Below are 18422 nucleotides of genomic sequence, written 5' to 3' on the forward strand. Positions count from 1 at the left end.
CAGTCACTATGCATTTCTAATGCACACGGATTTCATGTTTTGAATTATGAACTCTCTCCTCATATTTTTTAAAAATTGTGGTAGAAAACGTATAACATAGAATTGACCATCTTAACCACTTTTCAGTGCCCAGAACAGTGGCATTAACTGTCGTTCGCTCTCTACAACTTCTTCATGTTGCAGAACTGAAACTCTATCCACTGTTGGCTTGCCATTTTAATAGCCATTCAAATACCTTAAGTCTTCAGTGTTCAAAGTTCTGTGCCAGCCCCTTTGGAAAGGGCAGCAGGGGCAAAGACCAACTTAAAAGGGGGCAGAACCGCAGCCCCTGCTCTCAAGAAAGAAAGCCTGTTCATGTGCAGTCGTCCAGGCGTTCGCAGTGACGCACTGGCGAGCCCGCGGCTTTGCTCTGGGCTCCATGCTTACAGTGCGTCCCTGGGAAGTTGCCTAAAAAGTAAATATGGGCATGTAGAATATTTTTTTCCTGATGTATTTTTGTTATAATCCTGCAGGATGTGTTCCTGCCAGGATTAAATAAAAGAAACCAACAGAAATCCAAATTCCACTGCAGTCACATTCAGAGAGGCCGCACGTTCACGGCAAGAAGCGTTTTGCCTTCCTCGGGTGCACAGGGTCTGTTCACAAAATCCTCCCACGTTCCTCTAGCAGATTCAAATGGACAATCAAACCGTGTGTGTGTGTGTGTGTGTGTGTGTGTGTGCATGCATGTTCATTTAATAGCACAAATGTATGAAAATGCCCCCCCCTTAATTCCCTTCTCTTTGGGAGTTTTTTGTTTTGTTTCTTTTTTTTTTTTTTTTTTTTTTTTGACTCCTTAGGATCTAAAGACAGGCAGCCCCAGTTTCAGGCATTCCCCACAACCCATGCTGGCAGCCCTTGCTGGCATTTTAATCATGAGGCTGGGAGTGGGTGGCTGGGGACAATGACATGACAGGATTGAAGATGTTCAGCTGAGCTCAGCCCTGGAGATCTGGCCTTTGCCTCTGCCCACACATGAAACCTGCTCAATCATCAGCCTGAAACCACTAGGCAGTGCAAACAGGTGTGTCCTGGCCAGGAGTGCTCTTGACTTACCTCCCTGGTATTGGCTGCATGCGTGTCTCCAGGGAGGACCCGCGGATGCTTTGGTCAGAGTCCCCTGGACTAGAGGCTCGGTCTAGGGAGGAAGAGGTCACACAGGCATATACTCAGGAGTGACTGAGAATAATGGAAGGGCCGTCCTCAAGGTTAGGAGAGCCAGGCAGTGTGTGGAGCAGTCAAGCAGCAGAGACCGGAGTCCACCGCATTTCCCCCGAGGCCATAGCTGTGTCTGGAAAAGCCAAAATTCAGACAGGCAGCTTCTGTACTTTCCCACCGTGCGACCCAGGCCCTGGCTGGCAGGACTTGGAAGGGCTGTCTGCTCTGGCTCTTCCCTAAGTCCAATCCAAGTCCCCAATCCAAGGTGGCCTGTCCACACCACTGCTCTCTGCCAAGGGCCCTTTTCTCCACTCTAACGAGAGCTGTGGGTCCGCTCACAGCTGGGAGAGGCTTGGTTCCACAGACTGGGGTCTCCCTCGTTCTTAGCTTCACCATGACCAGCTGGGCTGACTGGTGGCTAGAGGAACCCTAGCCAGCCTTTAGTGCCTCTCTAAATACCTCCTCCAGGAAGCCTTCCTGCCTGGCCCCTAGCCAGCCTTCAGTGCTTGTCTAAATGCCTCCTCCAGGAAGCCCTCCTGTCCTACCCAGCCAGAGGTGGGTCTGGTTTCTCATAATATCCCATCTTGGAGCAGTTCAGGGGCTCAGATGCTTCCCTGTCTCCCACTCACGGCCAGGCACACGTGCTCACATGAGGTTTGTTCTTTAAAACAGTAAACAATTCCATTCCTCCTGGGTGGCCACCTGCTCACATTTTACAGAGCGGTTCACCCTTTGGTTTTACATCCTGCCTTCTGGGGAGCAGAGTCCAAACAAGGGATAGCAGTCCAGTGTGGCAGGTGAGGGCCTGAAACAGCACAAATGACACAGGCCTTTCAGTCTGGAGGTGAGGGAAAGGACTGGGAGTGACCTGTGGTGTCTCCGTTCTGAGACAGGCTCAGAGTGGAGGCCTGCATCAGCCTACAGCCATTTTCTGTGGCTGCTGTAACAAATCACCACAAACTCAGTGGCTTAAAACAACACGGATTTATCATCTGACAGTTTCGGAGGTCGGAAGTCCAAAAAATGCTTACGGGGCCAAAATCAAGATATCAGCAGGGCTGTGGTTATTTTTGGAGGTTTGAGGAGAGAATCTGTTTTCCAGGTTTTTCCATTTTCTAGAGGCTGCGTGAAATCCTCGTGAAATCCTCAGCTCTGGCTCTCCTCCATTTCCAAAGTCAGCAACAGCTGGCAGAGTCTTTCTCACCAGCATCGTGCTGACTCCTCCCTCCTCCTCTTATAAGGATCCAGTGATGACATTGGGCCCACCCAGATAATCCAGGATAATCTCCAGGTCCTTAATTTAATCACATCTGCAAAGTCCCTTTGGCGTATAAATTAACGTTTATAGTTTGCCGGGATTAGAATGTGGCTGTCTTTGAGGTGGTGGGCTGTTGGGGGTGGGCATTATTCTACCTCCTATAGCATCTTTCAAGGTAACCTCTTTGTGCCTCAGTCTCATCATCTCTAAAGTGGAGACAAAGACTCCACCTCCTGTGTTCTTGGGAGAATTGAATTAGCTAATGGATGCAGAGAGCAGAGCCTGGAACCCAGGAAGGGCTCATTAAGTACGTGCTTTTAGCATCATTACCTTCACATTTCAGGAATCACCTGATCTTCAGTAGATGATTTAGCCACGCATCTGTGGAGATGAGTAAAGCCTGGTTGAGGGGCTTGTTAACTGCTTGGGCGAGGAATGCCTTGCCAGGGAGCTGGGGTGTGAGGAAAGTGTGTTGGGGAGGAGAGCTACTGAGATGGGTACCTAATCTTGCCCTGGTAGGCCTGGCCATGGAGATACCAAACTGATGGAAGTACCCCAGTGCCTGGAGAGGCACCCCCTGGCCAGGGAGGAATCAAGTTTTCTGGGAGCCATGACCTCTTGAGCTGAGCAACTCTGGTTTGATTGGGCCCCCTCCCCCCTTAGGTGAGAAATCAGAGAATTCATTATAAGCTGGGGGCTGGGGCTGGCCGGCTATTGCTTGATTCCCTGGATTCCCTAGGAGGAGGGAGAAATCCTAGATTCCTTGAGAGGCCCCACCTCTCTCCCCAGTGGGGGCAGCCCCCCTGCTAGAAGTCGGCACCCCAGCTCAGCCTCATCTCCAGTCTGACTGCATTGGGCTCCCCTTTGGGCCTGAGGCTGGGCCACGCCACGGGAAAGGGTGGAGCTGGGAGGGAGGAAAGAGGCGGGCCCCTGGAGCTCAATTACTGCAGCCCCGGGGCAGCCCGTGGCAATAAACTCGCTGGCGTCTGCACCTGCGGGGCTGAGGCTGGGGCAGTTTGGTGAGCGTGGGGGTAGCCGCAGGGAGTGGGAGGCCCAGCTTCCCTTCTTGGGCTGGGGAGAAGTTTTGTGAGGGCAGCAGAGCGTCCCTGTTCTGGGCCATGTACCTTGAGGGTGCCCCAGCCTACAGGAGGCCCGGGGTCTGTCCCTCTCTTCTGCGGGGCTTGAAGGTGAGGGAGGCCGTTGAGGTCAGTCAGTGAGAGCTTCCAGCCTGGAGTAGCAGCTGGGACTTGGAGCCAAAGAGTCTGGACTCAGACAAGGCCTGGAGGATGCCTGGGGCAGGGTAGGGGAGTGGGTCCCAGCATTTGAAGAGCCCCCCTTTTGTGGGTGGTACAGGTGGGCACTACCATTCAGGGAGCCAGACGTGCTAAAAGAAGGAGGCTGGTGGTATGGGGGGTGCCGTGGCTGCAGCAACCAAGGAGTCAGGGCAGCCGTGGTCCTTGAACGAGAGATGCGGTTACCAGGTGGAGCGGAGGCCGGGTTGAAAAGCGTGTGGAAAGGCGGAAGCAGCCAAAGAAGCAGGCCTCTGCCTCTCCCCGGGTCAGTGTGTCCCGACAAGGTATCTACGTTTTGGCATAAGTCCTAGTTCAAAAGTCAGCCTAGGCTGCCCCCACAGGACTGGAGGAGGGACTGGGAGCCCTGCCACCATGGCTTTCCTCTCCTCGAACCCGTGGTCCCCAAGGAGCAGTTCCTAAATGGCCATCTCCCTCCAGTGTGGCCCAGGACAGGGCTCCCACGCAGCTGGGGGCCCGGCCCTTCCTCCCTTCTCTCCAGGATGGGCTCTGCTAAAGGTGTGGACTCAGGTGTCTGGTCCTGCTTGGGGGCAGTGAAGCCAGCAGGTGTCTACCCTTAGTGGGGAGGGGTTGGTAAGGACTGGGTGCAGCCCTGACGTGTCTCCTGGGAGCCCCTGTCTCATTGACCTGGCAGCCCTGGCCTGTCCTGTGGTGCCAACCCCAGGGGCAGGACCCTCTGGTGGCGGCGGCCCTGCTGTCCCCTGCACGCGGCTTTCCTTGACCTGGTCCCACGTTCTTCAACATGCTCATCATGTGCACCATCCTGACCAACTGCGTCTTCATGGCCCAGCACGACCCTCCGCCCTGGACCAAATATGTCGAGTGAGTATCTTCAGGGCCTCTTCAGCCGGCCCCTCCCTCCCTGCCTTTTCCATTCTGGACTCTTGGCCCCAAAGTCACCCCAGAAGGAGCCCAGGGACTTGCCCATCTGGAGCAGGGGAAGAAGGGTTCCTTGGCACAGCCCTTCCTTCTGCTGCTGCTTCCAGTCCTCCTATATTCATGCTTTGAGCTGTGCTCTCAGGAGAGGACGCTCTCCAGGTTGGCAAAGGAGGGGTTTCTCCCTGACCCACCGTAAAAAGGTCTGATGATACTGGAGCAGGTTTGGAGATAATACTAAGAATCGATTGAGCACTAGTGCATGCCAGGCGCTGTCCTAGAATAAGCATTGTGTCCTTTAACCCTGATAGCAACACAGGCAGGCAGGTCCAACCACTATGCCCGTTTGACAGACAAGACAGAATTGGAGGAGTGACCTGCCCCAGACCACGCAGCCAGGGGGTGTGGCTTCCAGGCAGAGACTCAGGACTACCCCTGCCTCAGTGCCACACTCTGCTGCCCCTTTTCCCTAAGTTCTGCCTCCTGTAACCATTTGCACAGTTTTAGAAAACTGTCTGGTCCTTTCTTCCCAAATGAAATTTCCTGACCCATAGGCCCTAAGCAGACTCAACAGGCCCTGGTGGATTTGGCTCCTGTTTTCAGGGGTTCCGGGAAATGTCGGGGACAGCCTCTTACCAAAGTGGCTTGCCTGTTGGCACTCCACGTTCGCACAGGACCCTGTGGCACCGTCGGTGCCAGGGTCTGCGTCCAGCTGCTGAGACCTGGGTCCTCGTCCAGCCCTGGGGGCCACAGTCCCAGCGTCCAGGCACTTGGGATTGCTCAGCCCACCCTGGGCACAGAGAACAGCCCCTTCCCAGCCTCAAGTGTTAGAACATTACCCCACTTTCAAGCCCAAGGTAGGCAGCTGTAGTCACCTGTAGGTGGTTGAGGATGAACTATGTTCCCGCCACTGAGGACCCACAAGCAAGGGTGAGGGGCCATGACCCTGAGGGTCCTATCTGTCCCAAGTGGTCACCATATGCCTGTGTACAGGGACCCCTAGAGCTGGGGTGAGGAGATAGGTGGAGAGTTTTCTGACATCAAGACAACTGAGAGAAGATAGAGGGTTCACATGGGTACGTGGAAGGTCTGTGCAGGATGCTGAGTAAACAGGGAGATGCATTCGTTGGCCAGGTGTTTGGAATGAAGCTCCAGCTCTGCCAAGGGGTCTCTGCAGAGGGCCTGGTCTGAGGGCACTCGAAAGGGAAGCTGAGCTGGGCGCATGCCACGAGGGGAACCTGGCTGACCTGGCCTGTGGGCTATGGCCTCCCTGAGAAACCCCACGGGTCTCTCCTTTCCAGGTACACCTTCACTGCCATCTACACCTTTGAGTCTCTGGTCAAGATTCTGGCTCGAGGCTTCTGCCTGCACGCGTTCACCTTCCTTCGGGACCCGTGGAACTGGCTGGACTTCAGCGTGATCATCATGGCGTAAGTACCCTGCCGATGTGCTGTCTGATGCCAGGCCACGCTGAGGGGCATGGGCACCACTCCTGTTTCCGGGCTGCCCAGCCCTCTTGCCTCCCTGCTGAGGCCACATCAGCGTGGTAGGTGGTTGTAGAGACACCCACTTTTCCTGCTGTGGCTGGAGGAGGACACTCTGGAGACCCTCGGCTCATCCTGGTGGGGAGAGATGGGTTCAGAGTAGCTCAGGTGGCCGTGGTGGTCAGGTCCGCTGGCTCATCTGTGGCTCCATGGCAGCTCTGTGCTCAAGGGGCTTCATTAAGATTCTGGTTCAGCATCCTCTGCCCTTTCCATCAAAGGAAAACCAGTGATACAGCCTGAATCTCTAGACCACTGTGAACAGTGACCTGGATTCCAGGGTGATTTAAACTGCAGGAAAGAGAGCAAAGGAGCCCAGAGTCAAGGCGCTGAGCATCCCCCAGCCACACCCACATGTCTCCAGCCTCCACTCACAGATTCCACGTCTGGCACATTGTGAGACACGCTGTCACTGAAATGATCCCCACACCAGCCAGAGAGGCTCAATGAGGGTTCCTTATCCCCATTTTACAAATGAGAAAACTAAATAACGTTAGGGACACAGTGGGCAAACATGACCCCCCTGCTTGTTGCCACACCAACTGAGGCCCCACTTCCTTGCCTGAGAGGAGACACTTGCTGAGGGGTTGGGTTGAGATGTTCCACTCTGATGTGTCCGGCAACAGATGCTGGGTTCTGGTGGGGACGACTGATCAGGGCAAGCCCCTCTCTGTGCAAGAGCCTTGGTCAGGGACTTAGCCATCAAATCCTCTCTGAAAGCCTGATGTGTGTGGGGAACCCAGTGTGTGCAGGGCTGGGCACCCACCATGGCCAGGGGCACAGCTGGCGAGGGTTATAGTCCCTGCCCTTACAGAGCCTCAGTTTCCCCACTGGTGAAAGGTTAGTGTTGAGCTGAGTGGTATCAGAGGTTCAATTCAATTGCCACTTTCTAGGATTCTCAGATTGACTGAATCCACTTGTTCATGACAAAGTCTTTATTTACCCTTGGATGTGAGTGGCTCTGAGCTCAGCCACATGGTGGGGGAGAGAGGAAAAGAGGGAAGCTGGACCCCGGTGATGGGGTACCCTCAGCTGGATGGAGAACCTGGTGGTCAGAAAGTGCATCAGAACCTCTGTTTTTAGCTACGCTGCTTGTGGTAAAATGGTGGTCCACCATTTTACAGGTGCAGAAGCTGAGGCTCAGAGAGAGGCTACCACTTGCCCCGAATCCAGGGTAGATTTAGGCCTGGGCAGAGCCGAACGAACAAGGAAATAGTGGACGGTCGGGGACAGATTGTGCAGCTTTATAGTCCGTGATGAGAGCCAAGTGTGATGCGAGCTGGTGTGGGTTAAGAGCAGGGAGGGACGTGATCAGATTTACATTCTGTGAGGATCGCCCTGGCTGCTCTGCGGCCAGGACACTGGAGAGGGGTAAGGGCGGAAGTGACAGAACAGTTAGGCTATTTTTGTAGCCAGGAGAGAGAGGATGGTGGCTGGGACCAGGGTCCAAGTGGAGAAGGTGAGAGACATGGTCAGATTCTGGATATATTTGAAGGTAGGGCTGACAGGAGACCTCAAGGCGGCTTTTGGCTTGAGCAGCTGGGCGGCTGGTGTTACCCTTTGTTGGTGTGGAGAACGGAGGCAGGCGTTGGCACAGGGAGGGGAGAATCGAACATCCGGTCTGGAATGTATTAGGTATGAAAGCATCCAGGCTGAGATATCGAGTCGGCAACTGGATCTTCCAGCCTGGAGTTCAGGAAAGAGGTCCACTTGGAGGTATAAATTTAGAAGCCGTCGGGATACAGATGGCATTTAAAGCCGGGAGACCGGATGAAATCATCTAGGAGTGAGTGTCCCCAGGGAAGGGAAGCCGCCCGGGGACTGTACCCTGGGACACGCCAACATCTCCAGGTCAGGAAAAAGGAGGATGGAGGGAAGAAACTGGTGGGGATGGCCAGTGAGGGCGAAGGAAAACCTGGAGAGAGCAGAGTCCTGAAAGCCAGCTGAGGAATGTGGCTCGATTTGAAAGAAACCACAAAGAGGCTGAGGAAGGCGAGACCCAAAACGGACCATTGGAGTTGAGAGCATCAAGCGGGTTGATGAGCCTGACTGACAAGATGGCTTCCAGGGGCGTGGAAGACACATACCTGATTAGGGAGGTGGGAGGAGGGCAGGTGGAGCCAGTGTACTCATTTGCTTCGTGGGGTTTGCTCTAAAACAGGACTGAAAGTAGGGTGGTGGCCCAAAGGGACGAGGGTGAAGGGAGGATGTTTAAAGAAGGGAGGCGTCTTTGCAGGTTGGTGGGATTGATCCAGGAAAGAGAGGACGTGGGTGATGGAGGGAAGTGGGTGACTGCAGGGACAAAGCCCTTGAGCTGGCCCGAGGGATAGGAATCCAGAGTCTGGCTGGAGCATCGGCCTTAAGAGCAGGGAAGGCAGATTTCAGGTGGCAGTAGAGGTGGACTGATAGAGTCGATGATGAGGGAAGGGATTTCTCTTCTGATTGCTTCTGTTTTCTCAGTGGTAAGAAGCAGGGTCAGCAGCTGGGAGACAAGTCTGAGGTTTGAGGAGGGAGGGCTCCCCGTGCCAAGAGGCCACACCGATGGAAATGCAGTGGGATTGCCAGGCCAGGATCAGGCTCCAGGGTGCCCTGCAGGAGGGTGGCGGTGATCCAGGGGCCCCGAGGGCCTGAAGTCACAGGAAGAGGGCTCCAGCAGGACAGGTTACAGCATCTGCCTGAGCCTCTCCTACCTTCCCATCCTGGAGCCTGAGCAGAACTGTGTCATGGCAACCACGCTCCCAGAACCTGGGCCCGTTGTCTGACAGCCAGAGCCAGGCTTTGGCCTGTCTTCAGCCCACAACACTGGGAGATGCTCTGAGTACTCTCCATCTAGCCCCCAGCAAGCCCGCCTGTCTTGTCTCGTGACAGAATCCCAGTCAGCCCCCGTGGGCTCCATCAGGAACCCACTCCTTCCACTCGGAATCAGAACAGGTGTGCCTTCCTCACCAAGGCCTCTTGCCTTACCTCTGTACCGGAAGTGGGCCTCCAGGGGCGTGGGGGACACACACCTGATGAGGGAGGGCCTCAGAGGCCGCCAGACTGTTTTCCTGTTTCTGAGCATCTCACAGAAGTGGTGCACTCACCTCCCCTGGGGCTGCCTGGGCCCACTGAAATGTCAAGAGTGTGTTCTGGGCTGGATTGGCCCGACAGCTTTGATTGACAGTGACCCTGCCTTGTGAAAACAGTTAATTACTGCTGTGGTAATGCAGTGAAAAGCGTCCTGCTATAGTCAAAATGGCTCAATGATGGGGGTCTCCTGGAGTAATCAAAGGGGTCCTAAGTGGCAGAAAATTCTCTTCAATGAAAGACCGCATCCTGCCCTCCGTTTTATAGACAGAGAAACTGAGGCTCAGAGAGAGCCCACCTCTTGCCCAAATGTATAGAATGAGTCAGCAGCAACACTGGGGCTCAGACCAAGTCTCCTAACTCGTAACCGTGAGAAGCATCCCTGTTCTGATGTTCCTGGCCAGGTCTCGACCTGATCCCCAGCCCCACCCAGTTTCGAGACTGTGGAGGGTCGGAGAGGGTGCCAGGAAGCCTGCCAGGCTCAGCTGGCAACCCCCCAGCCAGAGCTCTTCCTGCGGCCCCCTCCCAGCTGGGCATTACCTGCTAGTTAGCACAGCTTCCCACCTTCTGGGGTTGTTATGGAAACCAAACCTGGAGGGGAGGGGAGGGAGGGCAGAGAGGAGAGGGTGGCAAGCACCGTGGCAGCTAGTGCTGGCTGTACCTCTGCGTCGCCCCTCGGAGGGGCCGTGTGAGAGGAGCGGAGGGCTATGAGTGACATGGGGCAGAGCAGGGGGAGACCAGGGTTAGCCCTTCCCAGAAGGGCTCCATCCTGCGCTGGGGCTGGCATGACACGGCAGAATTCTCACCCACCACCCATCTGCTCTCTCTGTGTCAGGGCCCCCAATCCCACCCCAGCCATCTGCCCCTGCCCTGCGGCTTGGTCACAGCAGACAGGAGGGTGCTTGGAGGAGTGTTTCGCCAGCCTGGCAGGAGCAGAGCTCTGCCCTCATCCAGGCCACTGCCGAAGCTGGCCCTTTGCTAGATACAGGGTCTTGCCATACTCTGGGGCCCCAAGAGAGGCCTCGGTGGCGGTCTAGGGTCTCCAAATTGGAAGTAACCAGGCACCAGGTTCTGGGTGGAGTAAGAGAGGCAGTAGCTCCGTGTTACAGACATGGTCACAGAGACGCCTTGTCCTCACCCAGCCCTGCACCCCACCTTCAAGACTTCTCAGCATTGCTCTGCTGCACGTGTCCTGATGTCACTGACACGCGGCCACCAGCCCCACCCTGTTCTCAGCCACGCGGCTGGCCTTGAAGACTGCCAGGAGCTCATACCTTGCGATCTTGGCTTCTCTGTGCTCAGCGGGAGTTGAGTGGAGGACAAGCACTGTCTGTGCTGGGGACCGTGAGAGGGTGGGGGAGGTAGATTCTACACTAGGACAGGCAAAGACAGGCTGAATCCCAGCTGGAGGTGGGCGGGGCTTCTCTAGAGACTTGAAGGGACAGGCAGGGTCTGGAAGGGACAAGAGGGTGCAGCAGGGAGAGCTGGCTCCCTTTCTGATCCGCACAGTCCTCCACTCATGCCCTGTAACCAGAAGAGACAGCCTGGAAACCAGTGTTCTGAGCAAGAAAAGCTTTGTCCCAGGCCACACGCACTGGACCAGCAGCAGGAAACGGACCCAGGGCCACCAGCAGACTGGAATCATGGCTTCCATGTTACAGCAACATCAGTAATGTTCCAGGCTCAACCTGACAGTCCTATAGCTGCACCATGTCTGGACAGAGAGTCCAAGCCTGAGAGAATAATATGCGACCGAGGCCTGAGGACCAGAGCCCTTACAGAAAGTTTCATAGCTGTCAAAACTTGAGAGAGAGCTTCCACCAAATTAATAGGTGTATATGGGCCAGAACAAGGGAGGTGATTTCTGCTCATCACTGGAGGATAGGGCTGCATCCAAGAAAGATCTGCAAGGTGCAGTGAGTCCCGCAGAGGGAACGAAAACCACACCACGGAGAGGATCTGGTGTAGCCAGAAGGGAAGTGCTGCTGAGAATGTCTGCTGACTGCCCGTCTCTGAAGGGATGTGATAATAAGGAAGGAGCAGGCGTGGTCCACGGGGCCCCGTGCAGATAGAAGAGCCCCGGGCGTGGATGGAGAGGAAGCCGGTGTCAGTCCGGGGTCAGTCAGAGCTGGACCAGGCTGGACTTGGCTGACCCCAGGGCACAGCCCGCCAAGTCCCTCCCTGCAGTCACTCAGCGCTTGAAGGCAGATTCGGAAGCTCTGAGCAGAGTGGCAGGGCCTGGAGGTCCATGCTGACTGGCAGAGTGAGTCCGTCAGCACTGTCAGCCCATCCTTGACACTTACCCGGTGTCACTGGGCTGACGTCACTCTGACAACGGGTCGGACACACTTGGTTAAACAGCACACATCCTGAGCCCGCTGTTCTTTGTTAAACATCAGACACCTTCGGTTAAATGTCAGACACCCTGGATGTGAAACCTTTGGTTAAATATCACAAGTCACTTGCCACTGTCCCAGTGGCCCTGGTCACACACTGTCCATCTATCTCTCAGACAGCCTGGTCATATGGCCTGTCCATACGTGTCCTCGTGCTCTCCTGGGGCAGGTCCCTGACCCCCAGAGGCTGGCTCTTCCTCCTGTGCCTGTGGAGGGTACGGATGGGCACTGTCCAAGTTGCAGGGGGACAGCCCCACGGCCCCTCAACCCTAAGAACCACTTGGGCCTGAGCAGGACAGATCCTGAGGCCACTCCTCCTGTGGAGACCTGGAGCCTTGGGGACACTGAGGGTCTTGGGTGGGACTGGGATGGACTCATGGGAGAGGGGCTGGTGCATCCCTAGGACCCTCCACCTGCTTTTTTCTCTTCCTGTGTCGGCCGTGGCCTGTGAGTAGTCGAAGAGCTGAATGTTCGGGCAACCATCTGTCTCATCTTCCAAAGCATCATCTCGGAAACTCTTCTCCCTGAGAGTATGCAGGTTGCCTCCCCCTCCCGACTTCAGGGACTCCTGAACCACTCCTGGCACAGAGATCTGTGGTTGGAAGAAGCGAGTAGACTGTCCTCGAAGACCCAGCCACACCTCCATGGTCTCAGCCAGGGCTTCAGGATCACGTGGATCAGAGCAGCCAGGCATGAACTGATGACCCTGCAGAAGAAGCAGAGCGAAACTAGGAGCAGAAATCCACTTGCTTCCTGTGTCACCTGGCCTTGCCTGGTCTCCTGGAAAACAGTTTCCTCCTCGGCTGTGTCCCCAGCCTCAGAGCCCACTACATGGTTGCGTGTCATGGTCCCCAGTGGCATGGAGATTGTGGCAGAGTAGTTGCCTCCTGGCACTGGTCATTCATAAGACTCACTGAGAGAGCCACCTGGGAGCTTGCTCTGTGGCCATCCTGCAGGCAGCCTTGCTGAGGCCCCCATGTCAGGAGGGATGAGCTCAGGAAGAAAACCTGGGGGAGGGCCCAGGTCCTGCACAGCCCTCCCCGCGGGAGGGGGAGGAGAGAGAGGGGCTGGTCGGGGAGGGCGGGCTGAGGTGCTGCTTTGTAATTCCCGATAACTGTGGTTTGATTCTGCAGGTATGTATCAGAAAATATAAAACTAGGCAATTTGTCGGCTCTTCGAACTTTCAGAGTCCTGAGAGCTCTAAAAACTATTTCAGTTATCCCAGGTAAGATGCCCAGGTTTGCCTGTCAGATCTCAGCTACAAGTGACTCTCTCTCTGTCTCCCCCACCCCCCTCCTCTGGCCGTGTGTCCTGCTGGCGTGTTGTCACTGTCTTGTGTGTAAATTTCCCTTGTTACAGATACACCACTGAATTTGTGGACCTGGGCAATGTCTCAGCTTTACGTACCTTCCGAGTCCTCCGGGCCCTGAAAACTATATCAGTCATTTCAGGTGAAAATCAGGTTAAACGCCAAGGCTGGAGGGACACGCTTGGGCCTTTCCAGCCACCTGGGAGCCAAGGCAACCCTTGGGAAGGCCCCTTCCAATATGTCTGTCACCAGAGTACCTTTTCCAGAGCTCGGGTGTGGGGGCTGTTGGCAGTGGGCATGGCTGTCCCCTCAGTGCCACAGAATGGGCCTCCCCAGCAAAGCCCCCATCATAGACACTGGTGGGGCACAGAGTACCCCATGGAAGGTCCTGAATTGAACCCAAATTCTTCCCAAGATAGATTTCTTTCCCAGACTGAACTATTTGGATAGCTAAAAGCTCAAATGTGAATGGCTTGAGCCTTGAAGCAGCATCCTCTAATGAGGAAACCAAAAGAACTGTTTTTGAGGGAAAACACACACACACCCAGAACAAAGAAGGACAGCTCGGTCACGGCCTTTCATGGCTGAGTGCCCAGTCCCTGCCTTGTGCCTCGTCTGGTGCTACACGCACAGCCGGCACCCCAGCCCCATTGTGTGAAACGGAGCATACTCTGTGGACAGGTGTCACCAGCCTTGGCGTCTAACAGCCCTCGCTGCATGTGCGGTAGAAGTTTAGCAAACCGTGCATGGTAGCCTCGGGGTGAAATTCTCCTTGACAGGTGTTGGCAATTGTCAGCGGGAACCCTTCTAAGCCCAGACAGCCTCTCTAGAAAGCCAGTCTACCCCATCCCTCCAGGAAAGCGCTCACAGACTTCTGACGATGTCAGAGGCCAGTTCCCAGAGGCTCCTTCCAGAAACTTTTTTGAATGTATCCGCATTCAGAACTGAGAAGGCAGCTGGGAACAGCTTACATGCTACCGATCTGGAGAGGTGCCAGAGCTGAAGCAAGAATTAGGTGAACCAGACTGTTGTACCCACTCCTGATTTGGAAGCTGGGGGGTCATGGGCCCTGGGCCTATATTTGGCCCAGGTCCCTGCTAAAAGCCCATAGCAGGTGGGGCAATCTGCTCCAACTCCCATGGAGCCACCCCCACTGAGAAAGATGTCATTGACTTTGTGCACACACACACTCACACACCTCGGGGTCTGTCCTCGAGGGTCCTGGGGACTTCGCAACGCATACCCCGCAAGGGTAGATAAGCACGCTGACTGTAGTGGTTAAGAAAAGGCATGTTCCAGTTTGTGTTATAAGAAAGGCTTACAAAGGAAAATATTTCTCAGTCCAGGGTTAGAGGGAGCCCACCGACCCCAACCCAGCCGCATTGCATCTCTTCAAAGCTGCCAGCAACCCAGTGAGGAAGCAGGCAGCACCTTCTGAAAGTGGGCATTAGGAAAATGGTATGGTCAGCATTAAGGAGGACCCCCTGGAGGAGGTGTCCTGAGCTGAGGCTTAATAGCCATGGCCCTCTCCAGATCTCCGTCTCCTTTGCTTTAAAATGGGAATTAACTGGAGTAGGGTTTCCGAGGTCTCTTCTCCAAACCTGTTAGAACTTCAGTGGCAGGAGAATTTCCCACTTGATTCCCCCAGGACCCGTCCCTTCCTGGGTCTTTCCAGAAAGAATCCCTTTACTTGGTTGGAGCCATTCTTGCCAGAAGTAGATTCTCATCAACATGAGATGTGGTTAGAGTGGGTCACCAACCGATTATCCCCAAAGACACTATCTCCACAAACCAGGAGGTGCTTTGCAGGGCCTTGAACTGGATGCTTTAGGCCGAAGATACTTTGGAGGCAGAATCCAGTTTGGGGATGTGAGCTACTGCCCACCTCCCATCACTTTGACCAATCCCCCCCACACACACACACTGTGGGCAGGGTCTCCAGGTGTGGCGAGCAGAACCAGAGTGCCCACCAGGGGTCAGAGGAGCTCTGCTAAGGAGGAGGCATAGATCTGGACCACAGAGGGCTCGTGATCCCACCATCTTCACCCCCACCGCCATCTGGGCCCCCACCCCTGCAAGGTCCACCCATGGCCCAGGCAATTGCCGACATCTGCCAGGACGATTTCACAAAAACGCTGGGTGCCTCTGAGCCCCGGGCAGGCAGCAGCGTTAGCGGCACTGTGGGGAGGAATTCCTCTCCCCTCTCCCGTGTCTGCCCATCGCTGTCTACTTGTCTCTGAGTCGTGGGCACAGCCGCACGGATGCTCCTAATACATTAACCGGCTGGACGGATGGATGGAGCTTAATCTGAGATCTGGACGCTTTGATGGGGGCGGGGGTGGATAGGAGGGATGGGACGTGGGTCCTTGCTGCTGGCAGAGAAGCCCCCTTGCTCCCAGTGCTCTGCTCGAACTTGTGAACTTGTAGGACGGTAGCCAAGTGTCAGGCCGAAGGCGTCTACACGTGCTTTTCTGTGTGGTGCTGGCTTCTGCAGGGAGCTGGGCCGTGCAACTAACAGATCACGGCCTCTCAGCTTTGGGGAATGGGATGGACAGGGGATGGGGCCCAGGGGACAGGGCAGAAGAGGAAAGTGCAAAACACGTCAGCCCCTCCCCTGCCCCTGAGCCTTTCCCAAAAGCAGGCTGGAGCCAGAAAAGGCCCCTTAGCTCAATACCCACCCTGGCCTTGCCAGACACCTCCCCAGCTCGCTCACTCCTTCCCTCTACCAAGAATGGCTGTGTCTCTCCCCATCTCAGGATCAGGGCCAAGGCTCTCCATTGCCCTGGAACAGGCCTGGCCCTCTGTCTCCCTTCCAGGAGTTACCTTTAAAGGGGCAGGCCAGCATACCTTGGGACCAGCCAGAGGGGGACAGGCTTTGAGTGTTTTCTTCAAGGAAACTGCATTGCCCACACTCATTTCATTTATTTGGCTAGCGGAGAGGAAAGAGAAGTAGGTCCCTCTGAAAATACACAACCAGACTAGACTCTTGGCCCAAAGGATTCAGGACAGAATCTTAGCAGCAGAGGAAAGGAGGTTTTGGGTCTGAAAAGCCTGAGAGAGGCCTCTTTCCCCTGCCCCACCTCATGGCTGCCCACCCGGCCCAGCACCCCTCAGGCCTGGCCCCCGCCCAGTGGAGCGGGGACCGCAGTGCTGTGGGTGACCCCTGCTCCTTCTCACCTCCCACAGGCCTGAAGACCATTGTGGGGGCCCTGATCCAGTCTGTGAAGAAGCTGGCTGATGTGATGGTCCTCACGGTCTTCTGCCTCAGCGTCTTCGCCCTCATCGGCCTGCAGCTCTTCATGGGCAACCTGAGGCACAAGTGCGTGCGCAACTTCACGATGCTCAACGGTACCAATGGCTCCGTGGAGGCTGATGGCCTGGTCTGGGAATCGCTGGATCTCTACCTCAACAACCCAGGTGCCCGCTGGCTCAGTGGCCCAGGCAGAAATTTGCGGGGCCCCCAGGGCTGGACATCTCCCACACAGGCCTCCTTCTGGGGACGTCCAAGCCCTCCCTGCTCCCCCAGAGACCTGGCTCTGTGCTCAGGGATCCAGCCCCTGCCCTTTAGGGCTCTAAGAGGACAGGGAAGAGCAGCCTTAGTGCCTGCCTCCTGAGGTTTCAGGCCGGGTGGGGAGATGACGCTTGAAGAGTGGGATGGATGGAGTTGGGTGGAGAGACAGACAGGTACCAGTGTTCCTTGTCAGGATGTTAAGTCCATACACGGACGCCCCAGGGCAAGCTCGGTGGCTGTGCAAAGCCACGTGAGCCCCTTGAGTTGGTTCACCGCCCCGTGGGCTGTACTTCCGTTCTCAGGCTGATGGCAAGCACCTCCCTTGACTGGAGCCAGCAGTCTGGACCAAAGGCAGGTGCTGGCACAAGGCCAGATTCCAGGCCACAGTGAACCACTCTGAAATAAGGGCCTCTTATATACCCCGGCAGTCCACTTTGGGAAAAAGAAATAGGTGGAAACTCAGTGCATAAATTTGCTTATGATTCAGCCGTGGCCATGAGCGGTTGTAAAACTTCAGTGTGTACCAGAGTCACCTGGAGGGCTCCGGAAAACACAGACTGCTGGGCCCCACGCCTGGAGTTCTGAGTCAGTAGATCTGGGAAGTTACCATTCTAACCAGTTCTCAATTGATGCTTCGTGCTGCTGGGCTGGGGACCACCCTTGGAGAACTGCTGCCTAAGACTAAGGCAGGTCGTGGTGAGTGATGGGGGCTGATGGATGGTCACAGGTGGAGGCAACAGGACTGGTGTCCCCTGTCTCACCTGGTGCAGCGCCAGCCCTGTCTGAACAGACCCCTCCCTCCTAGTTCAGGGCTTCTGTTGGTCCAGGTTGGCTCCCTGAGTGACTGGGGCAGGGTGCAGAAGCTCCCTGTGGGGACACTGGCAGCGGAACGTCTGAGGAGCAAGAGGAAGGCAAGGCCAGGGAAGCAGCCTACGTTGCCTCAGACTTGGCCAGGCAGAGGGTAGAGGTAGGGCAGGGGCAGAGAAGGAGAGGGAAGACCGCCAGCGGTGTCTGCCTTCCCAAAGCCCTGGGTGCAGGTTGGAAACCCTGGTAGTCTGGGCCACACATGCCCCTCACCGTTGAATGCTTCTCTTCCAGAAAATTACCTGTTGAAGAACGGCACCTCTGATGTGTTACTGTGTGGGAACAGCTCCGACGCGGGGTATGTGGCACCCAGCCAGTGGGGGCTCCCCGTGCTTTTCCTCAACTAACCGTACTTTCAGTATATGCCCTTGACCCTAGGGACAGCAAGTCCTTTCCCCACCTCCCTTCCCTGCCCTACCACAGGGAGACAGCTGGGAGAGGGTAAAAAAAAAAAAGGGGGGGGGGAATGGGGGCTCAGATCTGCAGGGAGGGTGAACAGAGTCCTGAAGAAGGGACTAGACTTGGGGGAACAGCTCAAGAAGCCCTGCAGGGCCCCCCAGCAGCCCAACTCTGGCTCCATTTCCCTTCCTGAAGTCCCCCCAGGGCAGCTCCCTCCCTCTCCAGTCTTCACTTCCTCCCTCCTGATCCTCCATCAGGCCAAGAGTATGGCCTCCCCTAGCAGCCTTGACTTGCAGCCCGAGTGTGGTACCTAGAGATGCCCAGTAAGCCATGTACAACTTTCAGGGCCCTGTGCACACCGGCGCCTGGGTCAGTGTGACTGTGCCAAAGATTGTTGGGGGCCAGGAGGTCTCACAGGCTCACCTGGTGTGGGAGGTGCTGCATGGCGCTGTAGTCCCACATCTCTGAATATGAAGTTCCAGAGCCCTTCCTGTCCCTAAAGAGAAGGTCTTAACTTAGGACATTAGCAAGGCACAGAGGCCCCTTGGCTGCATCCTCCCACCTGCCAGCTTCCCTTTGCCCCATCCTCTCTCTCATCTATTCACTGCACTCATGAATCCAGCCTAGCGCTCCCTCTATGGGAGAGGGACTGTGCCCTCCAGACGTGGCCAGGCCCCAGCCCATCCACCCTGGAA

The 18422-nt window shown here is 55.8% G+C and overlaps 1 protein-coding gene across 1 annotated transcript in view; it reads left to right on the plus strand.

The window, feature by feature from the left end:
- Positions 1 to 18422, plus strand: part of SCN5A (sodium voltage-gated channel alpha subunit 5) — a 100476-nt gene that overhangs the window by 20680 nt on the left and 61374 nt on the right. The window contains exons 4-8 of the mRNA XM_031469975.2: positions 4498 to 4587; positions 5943 to 6071; positions 13004 to 13095; positions 16140 to 16370; positions 17563 to 17626. Coding sequence (XP_031325835.2) covers positions 4498 to 4587; positions 5943 to 6071; positions 13004 to 13095; positions 16140 to 16370; positions 17563 to 17626 — 606 coding nt within the window. The remainder of the gene's footprint in view (positions 1 to 4497; positions 4588 to 5942; positions 6072 to 13003; positions 13096 to 16139; positions 16371 to 17562; positions 17627 to 18422) is intronic.

Source organism: Camelus dromedarius, chromosome 17 (genome assembly GCF_036321535.1).
Source record: "Camelus dromedarius isolate mCamDro1 chromosome 17, mCamDro1.pat, whole genome shotgun sequence".
NCBI lineage: Eukaryota > Metazoa > Chordata > Mammalia > Artiodactyla > Camelidae > Camelus > Camelus dromedarius.